At 42.0% G+C, this 17,743-nt stretch overlaps 1 protein-coding gene and 1 long non-coding RNA gene across 3 annotated transcripts; one reads left to right on the top strand and one right to left on the bottom strand.

The window, feature by feature from the left end:
- Positions 1-882: 882 nt before the first annotated feature.
- chmp2ba (charged multivesicular body protein 2Ba) lies at positions 883-12,685 on the bottom strand. Its single transcript, XM_024007793.2, has 6 exons — positions 12,533-12,685; positions 9,054-9,145; positions 6,384-6,578; positions 5,254-5,356; positions 4,903-5,009; positions 883-3,525 (listed from the first exon to the last, which is right to left on the bottom strand). Exons 1-6 carry the CDS (start codon positions 12,564-12,566, stop codon positions 3,412-3,414), a joined length of 645 nt encoding a protein of 214 aa, XP_023863561.1. The 5' UTR covers positions 12,567-12,685; the 3' UTR covers positions 883-3,411.
- Positions 10,990-16,535, top strand: LOC111978039 (uncharacterized). Of its 2 annotated transcripts, XR_002879101.3 has the most exons (4): positions 10,990-11,282; positions 12,004-12,058; positions 14,998-15,031; positions 16,030-16,535. It is a non-coding gene; the product is annotated as an uncharacterized lncRNA (long non-coding RNA). The 2 variants fall into 2 exon arrangements; XR_002879100.2 differs by lacking the exon at positions 10,990-11,282 and having other exon boundaries at positions 11,769-12,058.
- Positions 16,536-17,743: the final 1,208 nt, after the last annotated feature.

The following is a 17,743-nucleotide window of genomic DNA, read 5'->3' on the forward strand; positions in this document are numbered from 1 at the left end:
GCTGTAATCGCTGCAAAAGGTGGCTCTACAAAGTATTGACTTTGGGGGGGTGAATAGTTACGCATGCTCAAGTTCTGTTCTTTGTCTTATTTCTTGTTTGTTTCACAATAAAAAAGATTTTGCATCTTCAAAGTGGTAGGCATGTTGTGTAAATCAAATGATACAAACCCACCAAAAATCTATTTTAATTCCAGGTTGTAAGGCAACAAAATGGGAAAAATGCCAAGGAGGGTGAATACTTCGCAAGCCACTGTAAGTGTACAGTTGGACTCAAAAGCAGGCCAGAAGTGCTTGTTATTGTCTTACAATCAATCATTCAGTACCTGGTTGATATATCAATAATAAGTAATATATGATTTAATTACAATCTTTTTTTCTGAGATGCAATTAATGAATGGATTTTGCAGTCATGTATACATTTAATTGAATGATTTGTTGATTGATTTATTAAGCAGTTGGCATTTCTGAGAGCCCAGTAAGAGGGAGCTGTGTTCAGACAAATGCACATGCACCCTCTACTGTATAACCGTGCCATTTTTCATATTCACTGATGTCTTGATGTGTTTCTGTGAATAAATACATAAACATCCAGCCCTCTTGTCAACATGTACATACTGTCAGAGACTATCCAGTCTGTCAGATGATGAAGCCGTGAGGCACTACAGACACTGAGAGGGTCCTTACGTAATGAGCTCTACATGTTCATTTACGGCCTGTGGTTTATATGGCTCCAGTGAGAGGGAGGCTCTGTGTGACTGTAGCCTCAGCTACATGTAGCTGCACCTCTCTGCCATGTCTGTCACTTCTACTGTTGCCTGTCCCCTTCAATCACTAAATAAAAACACCATTGATGTGAAGTGTGAAGGTTGTTTGAACAGCAGATAGTACATGAAGCGATTTTATTCATTATAAAAGCCATCATCAAGCCTAAACAGTAGAACTGTACAAACACAGAGGATACATACATACTATAGTTGACATACTGTACATGGTGAATAAAAGGCATGACAACAACCTTCATTGATTTACATTTCCTGTCTGGAAAATTGCACCACAAATCAAGATGAAAAGAAAGTAATGTAAAAGACAGTATACCAGTCTCAATGCTTTCCAGTAACAAACATTAACACAATCATTTTAGCATTCAGTGTTATACCAGTCTCAATGCTTTCCAGTAACAAACATTAACACAATCATTTTAGCATTCAGTGTTATACCAGTCGACATTCGAAAACCACAAAGGACCATGAGAGAACATTCTCGGCTGCATTAAATGCTGTTTAGCTGCCATTTCACAATATGTCATTGTCTTCTAACCTGCTCAACAGCCCGGTGGAGAGAACTACAGGAAGACAAAACCATTAGTGTCATCTTCACAAACTATTTGTCCACTCTAGTGTGTGTGCGTGTGGTTTAAGCAAACAGCTTAAACAACAGATACAGTAACTGCACAGCAGCCGAGATAAAAAGAGAGAGATGAGGAGGACAGACAGACATACTACTGGTTCCATCCCACATCAGAAAGACAGGACACACAGACAGACATCTTCAAATTAGAGTACAACTCAGTTGTACAAAACAAGCAATTAAAAGTAACCATTACTTGAAATATCAAGTTTATGATTATTAGTTTGAATTAGCATTAGATTATAATTTGTCAAACTGAATCTACAGTTGAAGTCGGAAGTTTACATACACCTTAGGCAAATACATTTAAACTCTGTTTTTCACAATTCCTGACATTTAATCAGAGTAAAAATTCCCTGTCTTAGGTCAGTTAGGATCACCACTTTATTTTAAGAATGTGAAATGTCCAAATAATTGTAGAGATTATTTATTATTATATGAAATTATTTATTTCAGCTTTTATTTATTTCATCACATTCCCAGTGGGTCAGAAGTTTACATACACTCAATTAGTATTTGGTAGCATTGCCTTTAAATTGTTGAACTTGGGTCAAACGTTTTGGGTAGCCTTCCACAAGCTTCCCATAATACGTTTGGTGAATTTTGGCCTATTCCTCCTGACAGAGCTCGTGTAACTGAGTCAGGTTTGTAGGCCTCCTTGTTTGCACACGCTTTTTCAGTTCTGCCCACACATTTTCTATAGGATTGAGGTCAGGGCTTTGTGATGGCCACTCCAATACCTTGACTTTGTTGTACTTAAGCCATTTTGCCACAACTTTGGAAGTATGCTTGGGGTCATTGTCCATTTGGCAGACCCATTTGCGACCAAGCTTTAACTTCCTGACTGATGTCTTGAGATGTTGCTTCAATATATCCACGTAATTTTCCTACATCATGATGCCATCTATTTTGTGAAGTGCACCAGTCCCTCCTGCAGCAAAGCACCCCCACAACATGATGCTGCCACCACCGTGCTTCACGGTTGGGATGGTGTTCTTCGGCTTGCAAGCATCCCCCTTTTTCCTCCAAACCTAACAATGGTCATTATGGCCAAACAGTTCTATTTTTATTGTTTTTCTGAGGTCTTGGCTGATTTCTTTTGATTTTCTCATGATGTCAAGCAAAGAGGCACTGAGTTTAAAGGTAGGCCTTGAAATACATCCACAGGTACACCTCCAATTGACTCAAATGATGTCAATTAGCCTATCAGAAGCTTCTAAAGCCATGACATCATTTTCTGGAATTTTCCAAGCTGTTTAAAGGCACAGTCAACTTGGTGTATGTAAACTTCTGACCCACTGAAATTGTGATACAGTGAATTATAAGTGAAATAATCTGTCTGTAAACAATTGTTGGAAGAATTACTTGTGTCATACACAAAGTAGATGTCCTAACTAACTTGACAAAACTAGTTTGTTAACAAGAAATTTGTGAAGTGGTTGAAAAACGAGATTTAATGACTCCAACGTAAGTGTATGTAAACTTCCGACTTCAACTGTATGTCCCTAACGGATACGCAGTTTGGTCAAGCCGATTCCATAGATTCTCATGCAAAAAGTTTATTAGTGAAAAAGTCAAGCATTGTCAGTAGTTCTTAGAGTTAATGTAAGTGGTACTAGACAGACACATCGTCAGTAGTTCCTAGAGTTAATGTAAGTGGTACTAGACAGACACATCGTCAGTAGTCTGACATCCCCAGCGTCTATAGTACTGTACCTAAAGATGTGATTGCACAAAAAAAACATAATTACTTCATCCTTCCACAGGATTGGTCCTTCCAAAATATCATGTATACATTGAAGTCACCGGAGTCAACTGTCTGTATGTACATAAATATCCCATCCTTCAGCAGATTGTAGTTTGGGTCATAATAAGACATTCTATTATTCCATAATTTAGTCACTACATATTCATAACCAGCCACAGTCTCCCAGTCTCCGACACATGTACCACCAGCCTGCAAGTAGACAGACCTAGCCCATGGTGTGTGTGTGTGTGTGTGTGTTAGTCCACTCCCAGTGCTCTGAGCTGTCTCTCTATCTCATCGTCAGAGATCTGTGTTTTCCGTTTAGGAGAGGCAGTGGGGAGATTCTTCCCTGCTGCTGGGGCTCTCACCATCTGAAACACACAAACATTGCAACAGGTTAACACTGGCACTCTGCTTACAACACACATATCACAACAGCTTAACACTGACACTGGGCTTACAACCAGGGCTGATCATTGCTGTTCTGCCGCCCTAGGCAAGACCAAAAAATTCCGCCCCCACAAAACTAGAATAGTCCCAGTAGGCAAAATTATTTTGAAAAGACATCTTTCCGAGACGTTGAAGTTAGGTTAAATGTAGGTTCTGATTGAAAGGTGAAAAGGTCGTTTCTGTATGTTTAAAATACATGTTTTCCAGGACGTTGAAAAGGTGTCTTTTACGGATGTTGAAAAATAAATTTTCCCGGAGGTTGAAATCAGGTTAATTTTTGGTTCTGAATGTAATTTATAGACGTCTATGTTTGGGCCAAATCAAGGCTGGTCCAGACTGGACAACATCTGGACCAAACATAGACGTCTATGATCGGTTCAGATTTGTCCCGGATCGGATGAAAAATCAATGTCCGTGGACATTGAAATCCGTGCTTACTGAGATGTAGCCTACGGTGTTGCCTGAAATGTCATTTTATGAATGCCCATCTGTGGTAAGCCTACTGATTGTAAAACACACAAAAAAAGACATCCAAAAGATGGGGTGTAGCATACCATGTCAGCCCACAATTTTATGAATGCCCATCCATGTGGTAGGCCCACCATTAGCTGTATTAGTCCTGATCCCTGTGACAAATCAATTTGGCTAATTAAGCTCTGATTATCAGCTACCCAACTTTATCAAGAGTTATCATGAGCCTATTTGCAATGTGTTTACATATTGCAAATAGTCATTGTCATTGTTTTGTCATTGTTTGTCATTGTTTTAGGGCAACATTATGTGAGGTTTTATGTGTTGTTGGAGGTGCGTCTTGGTCAGTTTAGCTCAGAAAATGGCGCCCTTTTCAATCTGCCACCATAATCCTGCCTAATGAGCGGACCGGCCATGTTTACAACACACATAGTACAGTTGCTCTTCTGCATTGAGAGCGGTGTGGTGTAGTAACACATGTTGTCCCCCAGGGGGAGTGGGTTCTCTGCCAGATGGGGACAGCCACTAACGACCTCTCATATATCATCACGCACAGGCAGACTACAGGCACAACCCAACCCGGCTACCTTCCCATACAGCACATATTGACAGACATGCAGGCACAATCTACAGACTACCTTCCCATAAGAACAGGCAGGCTAAGGGCCATCCCCCTCTCCTCCAGCTGCCTGTCTGTCTGTCTGCTACACCACACAGCATCCAGATGGAAGAAGGCTTTGAGATGGTATAGGACTATCTCTTACCTTTCCAGAGGACTGCTTATAGAGGGAAGTGACTGTGGTATGGTATAGGGCAGTATATCTTACCTTTCCAGATATCTCAATGCCAATCTCATCCAGAACCTGGTTCACAATGTCCTGAGATTCTTCCTCGTCACCTGACTCGTCAAATATCTCATCTAACGTATCGTTGACTGGAGGGATGAAGGGAGAGGAGTAAACAGGAAGGGGGAGGGGCAGACAGAGAGAGGTAGAGACAGAGGTATTAGTCAGTTTACCGTTAAAAGCTGTGAGTTAACAGGTCTTTGAAACACCAGGCAAACACATTGATCTGCATGGAGTTTTTGGTTTGGACTTGACAGTTTTTTTCCTGTTACTATTGTGCATCTTTTAAATATTTAAATCCTAGGCTAGGGAGCCAATGACAGCAGCTCTTACTCATGTCCTCTGTCATGCCCATCTTCATGTTCTCCTTCTGGAAGTCCTGCATGGTCTGGAGGGTCTTCTGAGGATCCATCTTCTTGTTCACAGTCTGCATCGTCTTGACAACACACAGACACACAAGAGTTACGACACAAATACTACTACACCATACTGCACAGACAATACACAACTCCCAGAGCATGTAGGCACATTAACAACACCGAGGGATTCTACCTCTCCTTCCTGTGTGTTGACTCAGCCATGGCCTAGTTTCACTCCGGAGCCTAAAACAGCCAAACGAGCTGCACACACTGCCTCTAATTAGATGTAATTTGCATATTGTTCCCAAACTGTTTGAGAGTGTGTCCCTGTTTCTAGAGGTTTCTCTGCAGCTGCATACTGGTGTGTGTCTATACATAGAGGCTGGTTTGGGGTTTTTGGTGAAAAGTTTGAATTTTCTCCTCCACAATGAAGACAAATGGTCATACCCAGAGTAGCAGGACCCATAGGAGGATACACAACACACACATTCAGTTACATTCTACCACCTCAGAATGGTGAGCTGTTGTCCCTAAAACACAGCGAGCTGTTTTCCCTAAACACGTTCATTTCATCACTTTGTTTCAGCTAATCACCATCCTGATTATGATTTATTAACAGACAGCTTTGAATTAGAAAAAAAAGATTGATCATTAATACATGAATAACAACATTAACAAATACTTAGTGACTGTAACTAGTTCACGGTCCAAGCTCTAAACACGATGGGCTAATATAGTCCTATAACTGGGCTAATTAGATATGCTGCTTTAAACATGACCGGAAGCCAAACTGATAACAGCTAAGATGTGTACGGATGTCATCTGCGTGTCTGAGCTGTAAACAGGTGTAGGATCTCCACCCAGTCAGACAAACATTACCATCCTGAGGGGATGACAGGAAATAGACAGACTAAGAGACTAATTATTACACACTCGGGAGGAGAAGAATCCTTTGAACTGTTCTGCTGTTTTTGGAGAAGCTGTTTGAATGTTTTAACTTGGTTAGTGGGCCCGCTTTTGGCCTCAATTACCCAGACACACATAGATGTATGTGCGGAGCTACTACACAGAAAACGCTCTAACTTGGTGTATGGTGCTCTTTACCTTAGCCGTAGCAGACATGGCTCCAGCCATCTTCATCTGGGAGTTCATGACCTTGGTCTGTGTAGACATGGAGGTGACCTTTGAACTGACGGCGTAGGTCCTGTTCTTCTGCTTCCTCAGCTGGACCAGCTGCTTGGCCAGGATCTTACAGGCTTCCCGGTTCCCAGACTTAGCCATCTTCTTTATCTCCATCTCCTAGGAGGGAAGGAACAGGAGCAGAATTATCAAGGAGGAGCTTCTGACTGGCTTTAAATCAGGAAACGTCACTACACTCATACTGTTTACATAAATACATACACATACTGTATACAATACATATACATCAGGTTCCCCAGAGAGCCCTGTTAGAGTATAAACAGTGTAAATAGTATGATTTGGCAATGGTTTAAACACCTGAGAGCTACCAGCCTCTCTTAGCTTCGATAAACACATGAAATGTGTTACCAGCCTCTCCCCCTGAGGAAACACACACCGCAAGGCTGTACATGTCCCCTGGGAAACAGTACAGATTCAGCTGCAGCCCTGTGTTTATGTGTTTATGTGTTTGTTCTGAAAACAATTATTTATTAATGATTATCATTACAGTTTACAGGATTAAAACTCCCAAATGCTCCACCCCTTCCCTCTGCCAGTGTGTATGAGGGTTAAACTGCCATTAGGCAGATAAGTGCTGCGTAGGGTGGAGAGGAGCTGAGGGAAGGAGCTGAATGTGAAGTGCTCTCCTCAGGTAGAGAACTCTGGTAAACAGCTGAGGAGGCTCATTACATAACCCTCAGAGATACACACAGGTGGTGTCTGTCTGCTTGCTAACTAGATTCATGTTAAGAATAGACAGAAAATAGAAGACCTAAGCATCTTAATAATTATGCTTATATTTAATATCTGCCATATAGCAAAAATGATGCTGTAAATATTTAACAATGGGAATCTAGGCTGATCTAGCTGAGTTTCAGTGTTGACTGACTGGGATGATGAGTGTTGCTGATGTGAGCTTATTACTGATGTTATACTGCGAGAGAGCGAGAGAGAGAGAGAGCGAGAGCGAGAGCGAGAGCGAGAGAGAGAGAGAGCGAGAGAGAGCGAGAGCGAGAGAGAGCGAGAGCGAGAGAGAGCGAGAGAGAGATAAAGAGAGAGCGAGAGAGAGAGCGAGAGAGCGTGAAAGAGAGAGAGCGAGAGAGAGAGAGAGAGCGAGAGAGAGAGACAAGAGCTACAACTGACAGATAGATGATGCCATCACACAGAGTAACAATGTACATAGAGACTGATCTAATGTTCACTGGACAAGGGCAATATTTCAGCTAGATAAGTGACAAAACATGTTCCTTTTCATGTGAATAATGAACTTAGTTGTTGTATAGAATACATTGGCTATAAATTCAAATCATTACACACACAGTGCTGAATAATATAGATTATTATCTGGTTGAAACTATGTTGCTGTGTTTTTGGGGCGCGTGCTGAAAGACCCAGTAGTCTCTGTGTTAGTGATAATAATGTGGACATCAGTTGTGTTTTTGGGGCGCGTGCTGAAAGACCAGTAGTCTCTGTGTTAGTGATAATAATGTGGACATCAGTTGTGTTTTTTGGGGCGCGTGCTGAAAGACCAGTAGTCTCTGTGTTAGTGATAATAATGTGGACATCAGTTGTGTTTTTGGGGCGCGTGCTGAAAGACCAGTAGTCTCTGTGTTAGTGATAATAATGTGGACATCAGTTGTGTTTTTGGGGCGCGTGCTGAAAGACCAGTAGTCTCTGTGTTAGTGATAATAATGTGGACATCAGTTGTGTTTTTGGGGCGTGTGCTGAAAGACCAGTAGTCTCTGTGTTAGTGATAATAATGTGGACATCAGTTGTGTTTTTGGGGCGTGTGCTGAAAGACCCACTAGTCTCTATGTTAGTGAGTCTAATAATAATGAGGAGTCTCCCAGCACAGCAACTACAGCAGCCCCAGCAGAGGAAGAGCAAACAGAGACCGGGAAAGCTGTGTGTGTATGTGGTATGGTGTGGTGTGGTGTGTATGTGGTGTGGTGTGTGTGTGTATATGGTGTGATGTGTGTGTATGTGGTGTGGTGTGTGTGTGTGTGTATGTGGTGTGGTGTGTGTGTGTATGTGGTGTGGTGTGTGTGTATGTGGTGTGGTGTGCGTGTTAAACTGTAAAATAGGTCACTACCTCTTCTTAGAGAATTTTTTTTCTCTCCCCCAGACCAACAAAAATAGTAACTAGATTAATTGGGAGAAATATTAATGAGTAATAAAAAGCTGGTCCCTTGGGAGGCAATTCTGTCCTGTGTGATGTTTACTTAAAACAACAGCGAGACACCACTCTTCCTTTCATTTTCTGACATAGGATGAAATGGAGGGGAAATGTTGTATTCTGCTGTTCACACAGCCCTGTCATGACTCTGTGTTCTACCTCCTCTCTACCCTGTAGCTATCTACCTGTCCAATCCTGTCCTTTCCATCCCAGCCATTAGCGAAGCCGCCTGTAGACCTATCAGACAGTGCAGGAAAGGGATGTGAGTTGAGGTAGGGGGTAGGATGGAGCAGGATTAGCCTACAGTCATGTACACACGTTTGATGCAATCAGCAGCAATCTACAGAAAAGGTACTACTAAAACCTGCCTCTGTCCTACCAGCACTTCATAGGGTGAGTGGTGTGTGTGTGTGTCTCACCATTTGTTTCTCTTGTTTCTCCAGAGCAGCTCTGTCTCTAGTGATCTGTCTCTGAGTACCACGAAGCTCCTTAGTCTGTTCCTTTATAATGTCTGAGAAAGAGAGAGAAAAATGTTTACGCCACAAACATGCAGTTATTGAATTAAAATGATTTATGACATACAGCTCAGTCATATGCTGGGCATTGAGCTACACTTTCTGTAAAAGCTATAGAAGCACGGTACCATTCTGGGGTAGTAGACCGGGACAATAGCTCTAGACTAGACATTCCTCATTAACAGGGCTGAGCCTGGAATCTAAACCATCCCTGCCTCACTATCCATTACCCCGATAGGGCGTGTGTATAACACAGTCCGACCCAAACGCCATGCTCCAAATACCAGACTCAACTTCTACACGATAGAACTGGATTATTTCTTAAAGTACAGAGGGACCAACACTAAAGAGAGCTCAGCAACTCTTATAGTTCAGATAAAACCAGTCTAAAAACAGCCCTTCATAACATAGTATTTATACTTTTACAAACATAGGCAGGGTAAACTGTGTGGCAGAGGTGTGGACTCGAGTCACAAATATGATGACTTGCAACTCGACTTTGACTTTAACACCAATGACTCGTGACTTGACCTTGAGCCATATGACTCGACCTGACTTGATACCCTCCCCAAGCCCAAATATAAAAAATGATGCTATTAAAAAAAAGTGTGCAGCACTTCAACTCTTCATTTAACGGATTAAAGTTTGAATCCGACAGCAGCCAATCAAATTGTGCCAGCTGAGAAATAGTTGTGCGTGGCTATGCAGAGGAACGTCGGCGGGTAAATTCAGACGGAGCCCTTGGAAAGATGATACCCCAAAATATTATTTTCGGATATACAGACTACGCTGTAGTCAACAAAAAACAGATTGCAACTTGCAAAACATGCGAGAAGAAAATGACAGACGGAGGCGCAACAATTTCCAACTTTGTTCGACATTTGAAGCTGCACAAAGAACGGTAAGTCGATGCTAATATAGCCGACAGCTATATATTTTATTTCTTTACTGGTGTATTATGTAGGCTAACGTAACGTTAAATCAACGAGCCTCCACACAGTCAGTCAGTGCGGGAACGTGATCATTGCCCCCAAGATTGAGCTACAACTGGCTTGGCAGTTGGTAGCCTAAATCCTGCCTGATGTTACTGGTGTTCCTAAAACCATTGACATACGTTAGCCTACTGTAACCACACAAATGTTGACATTTTTTTTTACTAAAATCATGAAAATCCTTGCTATAGGTACCAGAGCCTCATCTCCCCCAAAACTCCAGAGAGAGAGAGAGAGAGAGAGAGAGAGAGAGAGAGAGAGAGAAAGCTGGACCACTAGTATCTACGCACAGCTGTGAATGTGTCTCGGCCATCCCAGCTCCTGTATTAGGGTAGAGGACACGGTCCCCTACACTGCTATTAGCCAGAGATTCTCCCTACAGTGGAGTGGGTACCAGTAGCTCTAACACCAGCCCCTAAATTCAGCCTCTGTTGACCCTCTGTTTCACTACTGGATCAAAATGCTACATATTCAAATAAAATTAGATTACTTTACTTTTCTTAAAAGGGTTTTCCTCAAAACTAAAGAGAAGTATATATAAAACATTTAAAAACAATATTTTTGTGTTAGAAAAGATCCTTCCTGCAGTGAAAGTCCAAACTGAAGCATGGCAGCAGTGAATGTTGTGTTATAAAGCATGGCAATCTTTTAGAGTAAAATGCATGGCGAGAGTGATAGAGAAATTACATATATTTATATATACGCATCCCCACAGCAGAAAAGTTGAATAAATGTTTTTGCAGATTAATAGGCTCTCAATCTGACAAAATTACCCTAAAGTAGAAAATGTTGACAATTTTTTTTACTAAAATCATGAAAATCCTTGCTATAGGTACCAGAGCCTCATCTCCCCCAAAACTCCAGAGAGAGAGAGAGAGAGAGAGAGAGAGAAAGCTGGACCACTAGTATCTACGTACAGGGTGACGTATTGACAACGTCTAAAAGAGGGTTGGGTATCATCTATAAAACTCCACCAGCTAACCTCCGCCTGCCATCGCACCCCCGCACGCCACTACACGCCCTACCACTGCTTCTCAACATCGGGCAACCTTGGCACGCCACGTCCAGAGAGAGAGGGGAGAAAGAAGAGGAGATATCCTATCAACTATCTGACCTTGAATAAAGGTACAGCAAAATGACAGTAAGTGAATATTCTTTATCAATGACACTGTGGTCATAGAATGACTTATTCACATTGAATGAGAAACTTGAAATTGAATTAGATGGAAACTTTAATAAAGTAATTAGTGATTTAGCTATAATTGATGCATTATATTTTCTAAATAGCCTGAAGGGTTATTGCATTTTGACCTTGTAAGGTTGATGGCCATTAAGCAAGACATTTGAACTGATAGGCATTAGGCCCAGTATTTCAATGCCTCAAGACAATATAAGATGGAGACATTTCTTCCTCTTCTTTATTTTCTTAACCTTTGTCATTGAAGTAAGACACATTGAGATAAAACATATTTTTCAAGAGACCTGAAAATCTATATTTTGGGGTTCTTCGTTCAACATATTGCTACATCTTCAAAGTACCAGACAGACAGACAGACATGTATTGACAAACAAATTTGTTTCCCCATGCATCACGTTTGACAACTCAGACAGGAACAGTGAAATAAGTGTTTTACAGTCCTTAACATATCCTAACGAGAATATTGACATGATCATCACTTAAGAGCCATTGTGTGGGGGATTGGAGCAGTAGGGGGATTGGAGCAGACTATTGTCAACATAACCTATATCCATCTGTCTTTTAATAAACAAAATGAAGTAACGCAACCATTCAACACCAGTATCTACGGATCACAGGATTCTCTCACTAGCTCTGTCTAAATCTGAACAAGGCTTTCTTACAGGACTTACACTGCCAGATGCTGCTGTTCCTTGGAATTCATATGTTGCAGTCAGCAGGTAAGTTACAAAGTAACACTTGAACATACTGTAGACAGCATCATCACATCAATTGAACAATGTACCAATGTCTGCAGCTACACTGTAACTGTTCACCAGTTACACGATGGTCATAAATTGTGACACACACACAACAGTTTTTTAAACAACTTTACCAGCTACCTTCACTAATACACAGACAAGTGGAATTGTATGTCTAGTTTCAGGCAGCCAGTTTACAAACCAGTTTATAAATAGCCTGGGTATTTCAGCTAATCCTCATTAACACACAATCTAACTTTAGAGGATTCCACGTTGACCAATTTTGATTTCGTAACATAAACATCAATCTTGACTTTTCAAACCGGTATCAGTTAAACTGGTAAAACAGGCTTGTTCAGTAGCCTATGCTCGTTAGTGGCGGACTGGCGCTCACCAAATCAAACAACTTTGTTCATTTGTTACAAGTCTACAATCAGTGGAAAACAAACTTACCATCGACTGTCTTCTTCTTGAATAGAGATGCCATGGCGCACAAATGAAAACTAAAACCTTTTTATACTAAAAACAACTTCTCCGCTCCCCGACGGTCACCAGCTAAACTGTCGCCCTATCAACAATCTGAGATTTCCTGGTCGAAGTGCTTCCACAGCTTCTCACATGACAGCCCCGACTCTCTGACGTCACCAAGTCCAGTTCCTCTAGTCTCCTGTAGAGCGCGGTACTGTTCCAACTCAAAACTGACGCATTTTACCATTCATTACAACCCGCACAGTGAATTCTGTAAGAACTGTGGTAGATAAAAGCCATAAAAGTAATAAGTGATGATTTGGTCAACTCTGCTCTGAAATTGCAGAGACTGAGGAGAAAAAGAGGATTAGTCACTTGAAAGCAAGAGTAGGTCGGGCGCAGGCCATATTCATTAGAATTTGGGTTTTCATTTTTGCATATTGGATTATGCCCCTATTAGAAAATATTTTGGAGGTCTTTTCTATGTACATAGAAATATAGCAAATGCTAGGGATTTTCATGTCTGTGTGCGCTCACGTGTGTGTGTGTGTCTGGGTGTGTTAAGAAGCTATGAAAATGTAAAGTAGCATGTACATAAAAACAACCACATAGGGAGTGCTAGACATAAAAACACTCCCTACAGCTTTAAACCACCATCAATTATTTTGTTCTCCTTTCATCCTCATCTCACTGGATAATGTTACCACTGAGGTCAGGGACATTCATAGGATGGTTTCTCTTCATATTCATGCAGCAACTTCGGAAGTCTGGTCACTTGAACCATAACCAACTCAATCCCATGACAATGCTGAGTTCCCTCCATTTGGTTCAATGGAAAAGAAGGGAGTAGAGAAGAGGAAAATAGGAGAGGAAGAGACGGGAGTTCTGGCTCAAAATGAAAGGATGGGGCCAAGTACAGGAGGAGAGGAGAAGATAACAGATGAGAGGATAGTGAGGTGACTTTGAGAAGACAGAGGAGAGGTGGTTGAGTAGCCTTCAGCTCACCCCCCTCTCCATCCCAGCGGAGGAGAGCAGCGTCCTGGGGCGTTGTTCTAGTTAAGGTTATTAGGAAGATATTAGGTCTAATCAGTAGTAGACTACAGGGAACATCACTACCACTACCACAGGCCCAGAGGTGATCCATCCAGCCAGCCCCCAGCACACAGGCCCTCTACAGCACCCTTCGTAATGGCACTAACAACAGCCTGCTGTATTTGCTGTGAATGCCGTCTTCAGTTATATTAAATATTTACATCTAATATTGGAGGGAAGGGAGGGGGGACATGTTGAGGGCATTAAATGAGAATTCCTTCTGTGGCATTTTTAAAAATGTATCTCTCTGTTCTATCGCTCTCCCTCTCTTTCTCTCTCTCTCTCTCTGTTGGTGGTTTTGCCTGAGGCGAACAGACGTTTAATGTTAACGTGTTGCTAACTAACGACACAGACAGACAGACAGCAGAGATGTCATGTGTGAAATTAGATCCCAGTACAATCACTGGGAATCTCTGAGAATCACCTCTATAAAATACATGTAGACTCACTGTACTGCAATCCATATGCAACGCATAATCAAATATGTTTTCCCTTCAGGAATGCTGAAGGGTTGAATGATGACTCAGTATAGGAACATGGGCTTCTATCTTTTTTCTCAATTATTATACCTATATATGTCAACTGGTTCCATTTCATTTACGATCTGATGCATGTGATTTACATTACTCTAGCATTGTTCATATTCAGCATGTATTCAAACAGGAGTAAATTCTGATTTAATTGACATGATCATCCACCAGTCCTGAGTTCATGCCAGGCTGGTATAATATGTATGATATGTGACATGTTACAAGTTATGGTGTTATGGTGCTTTGCTAACACATTCAGACACAGGCAGAGACAGGCCCAGGACTCAGAGTGGTCGCAGGGGATTTAAACAGCAAGACACTCTAGTTGATGGATGGATGCTGTCGACTACAACGGGACAGATAGAGGGGAGGATGGAGGGGGGGTGACAGGGAAAGAGGAAAGGAGGAGAGGGTCAGTGAGTCAGTGAGTGACTCTCCTACCTTAGCCCATGGGAAGAATGAGAGAGAGGCGTGTTTCTCTCAGGCACAGGGCAGCAGGGGAATGTGTTTAATACGAGATGATCTTCCCTGGTGGGTTAGCTCATCACTAACAGCCTGGAGCAGAGCACGCACGCACACACACACATGCACACACACACTGTACCCACAACTTTCAAACAGAAAATGAAGGTAATTGACATTGTCTGTGAATATGAATAATAATCCATTCATTCAGCAGAGTCACTTACTCCAGTGATAATGTAAAGTAGGTCAAATTGGGATGTTCTACTGTTGTTTAAACCTTTTCTCTGCTGACATCTCACTGGGAAGTCAGGCTACTAATGGAGACACTCATTATTCCAGCCAATGACAAGCTGTTATCCACAGGTACCTCTAGCCCGAGGACAACAATCTGAAACAGGTATGGAACATCAAGTCCCTCTCCTCTACCTCAGTCTCTCCCGTCAGTCCTCTCTCTCCACACCATCCACCTCTCTCAGCCCTGCATGACATGCCCTTCTCCTGTTCCCTCCTCGTCTTTATCTCCATTACCAGATACATCCCACGTGTAGAATCAGGTCTCTCTTGTCTCTGCTCTATCCTGATCTCCTGAAACACAAGCGCTGAGGGTCAAACGACAGATCCTTCTGCCTCCATTCTCCTCGCTTCCTCAGTCTCCCGTCCCTTCTACCACCCCACCACCACCGCCCTGGGGCAGGACAGAGCCAGTATTAGTCAGGGGAGGGAGGGAGGCTGGTGAATATTATTAGCATGGGGAATTAGATTCATTAAGGAGGGAAGGGCAGAGAGGACGAGTCCTGCAGTCAGAGACGAGAGGGGACAGCCAGACACACCCCATACAGTCGCACACAAACATACACACACGACACGCACACACATGCACACATACGTCCAGGATGCCCAGTGCATTAATGTAGACAATTATATTCAGACAGTCAGAAATGTGTGTTAAAGACTTTCTTTAATTCCTCAAGGTGCTAGCAAGGCAGAAACAGTTTCTCTGTCTGCAAGTACTCTCACTGATGCCTTTAATGCCTGTGCTTTATAAAACGACTCAGCCTCCTTTCCCTCTCTCCCATTGTTTTAGTCCTTCAAGAAAATGTCAATCTAATCGACATTCTATCCTTCTATGGTTTGATGGAGGCATACTGTCTAAACAGGAGGAAAGAGAAAGCAGACAGTGATTACATGATGTGGTTTAATTAGGAGATAATCTGCTGATCTGGTATGTTGGGAATAACAACAGCACATACAGAGAGAAACAATTAGTATGTAGACCAAGATGGAAGTGAATTGTAACACATAATAAATGCATTATACTGTGAAATGACTTCTCTTTTCTCTGTCTCTCTCTCCCTCACCTGACCATTTCCAATTACCTCTTTGTCTTCCTATCAGACCATTCAAGGAGGTTCCTCCTTCAATCCAGACAGTCGTTGAGTCTACAACACCTCATTAAATCATTCTCAGTATTCACTCCTCTCTCTGTTATCATCTCATATGAAAACTGGTGATTTTTAATAGAGCATATTATTATATTATTATTGTAATTATCTGGTTATAAAGGCCTGATCTGTCAGCCCAGAGAGATCTGAGTCCTCCACTGGTCACTTCATTAACACACTACAGACACGTATGGTCCTGGACCGCCATCGCGGAGGAGGATACGCACCCGTGCGGGATTCCCTTTGTGAGATCCAATTAAAAGTCCCATTGACATTCCGGTCCTGCGTGGCAGTATGATATCAGTATGATAGCTATAACAGCAGGAACAATTAAAAATGTGATTATCTTGGACTGTGTTACATTATATTGTGATTATATTAGCCACTGGGTGGTATGACATTGGACGCTCATCCAGTGTCCCACCCAGACACTGTCGAAAAATAAGGAATACCTCTAAAACTGAGGCTTGAATACAAAATAAAGATGTTTATTTTGACATAATAATAATCATTTATTTAAACCACCACTCACTATTAACCCATAAATGATCATGTGTTAAAAGGTTATTGTCTCAAGTCAGCCCCCCAATAACACTCCTGTATGTACCTATTATTTTTAATAGGAAACATAATATAAACAACACAATACAGTCTGTCTGTCTGTCTGTCTGTCTGTCTGTCTGGTGCGTGTCTGTCTGTCTGTCTGTCTGTCTGTCTGTCTGTCTGTCTGTCTGTCTGTCTGTCTGTCCACGGATCAGTATCAGTATGTAACCCAACCACTGTAATAACTAAAGCTGTACTAATGGCTGTTTAATTGACTATTAATGTCTGTCGCTCCCCTCTCCTTTCCTCAGTTAGCACACCGACACACTAGTTTGTAGTGTTCCAGGGTGATTAGAGAGGAGATATGAACTATTAGAGCATCACGGTCATCATCATCATCGTCATCATAGTCATCATTATCATCAGGTGTTGTAGGAAGACTCTGGAGAGACCAATAGAGACAGGTGTTCTTTAGAAAGGAATACAACAGAACCACATCCATGTTACAAACTCCAGACTCTGCAGTTCTTATGATGAAGGAAATCATCCTTATTAATCCCTCATTATCACTAATAACACTCACACCTGCAGCTTCTCACATTCAGCAGTTACTCACTGCTAACGACTAGGATGGTCATTATGTCGGCTGATAAGGTAACTACTGTACTGAAGAGAGATTGTAACCAAGACATCTAAAAACACACTATTTTCTGTTGTGAATCAGAGCTGTGTTTTCCACAAGGCTAAAGAAGAGATGTGATACAGTATGTCTGGTCCAAGTCAGACACTTTTCAGCCCAACACACTACAGCCCACTGAGCTCTAACCCAGCGGATGGCTCTCGTTCTTTGAGGAAAACATGGACAGAAAAACAAAAAACTGCTTTTATCCCCATATGCCTTCCTCCTCTAATCCCTGTAATTCTACTCTCATTCCTTCTAAACATCCCCTAATAATGATCTCATTAAGGAGAGAAGAGGAGCGAGGAGAAAGTTGTTGCTCCAGATGTGACTGGGACCCTGAGAGAAATGTGTTTAGTGAGAGACCCTGAGGACCAGAGCATATGTGGGGTTCTTTAGCTCTGTGTGTGTGTGTTTGTGTGTGTGTGTGTGTGTGTGTGTGTGT

Source organism: Salvelinus sp. IW2-2015, linkage group LG2 (assembly GCF_002910315.2).
Source record: "Salvelinus sp. IW2-2015 linkage group LG2, ASM291031v2, whole genome shotgun sequence".
Taxonomy (NCBI): Eukaryota; Metazoa; Chordata; class Actinopteri; order Salmoniformes; family Salmonidae; genus Salvelinus; species Salvelinus sp. IW2-2015.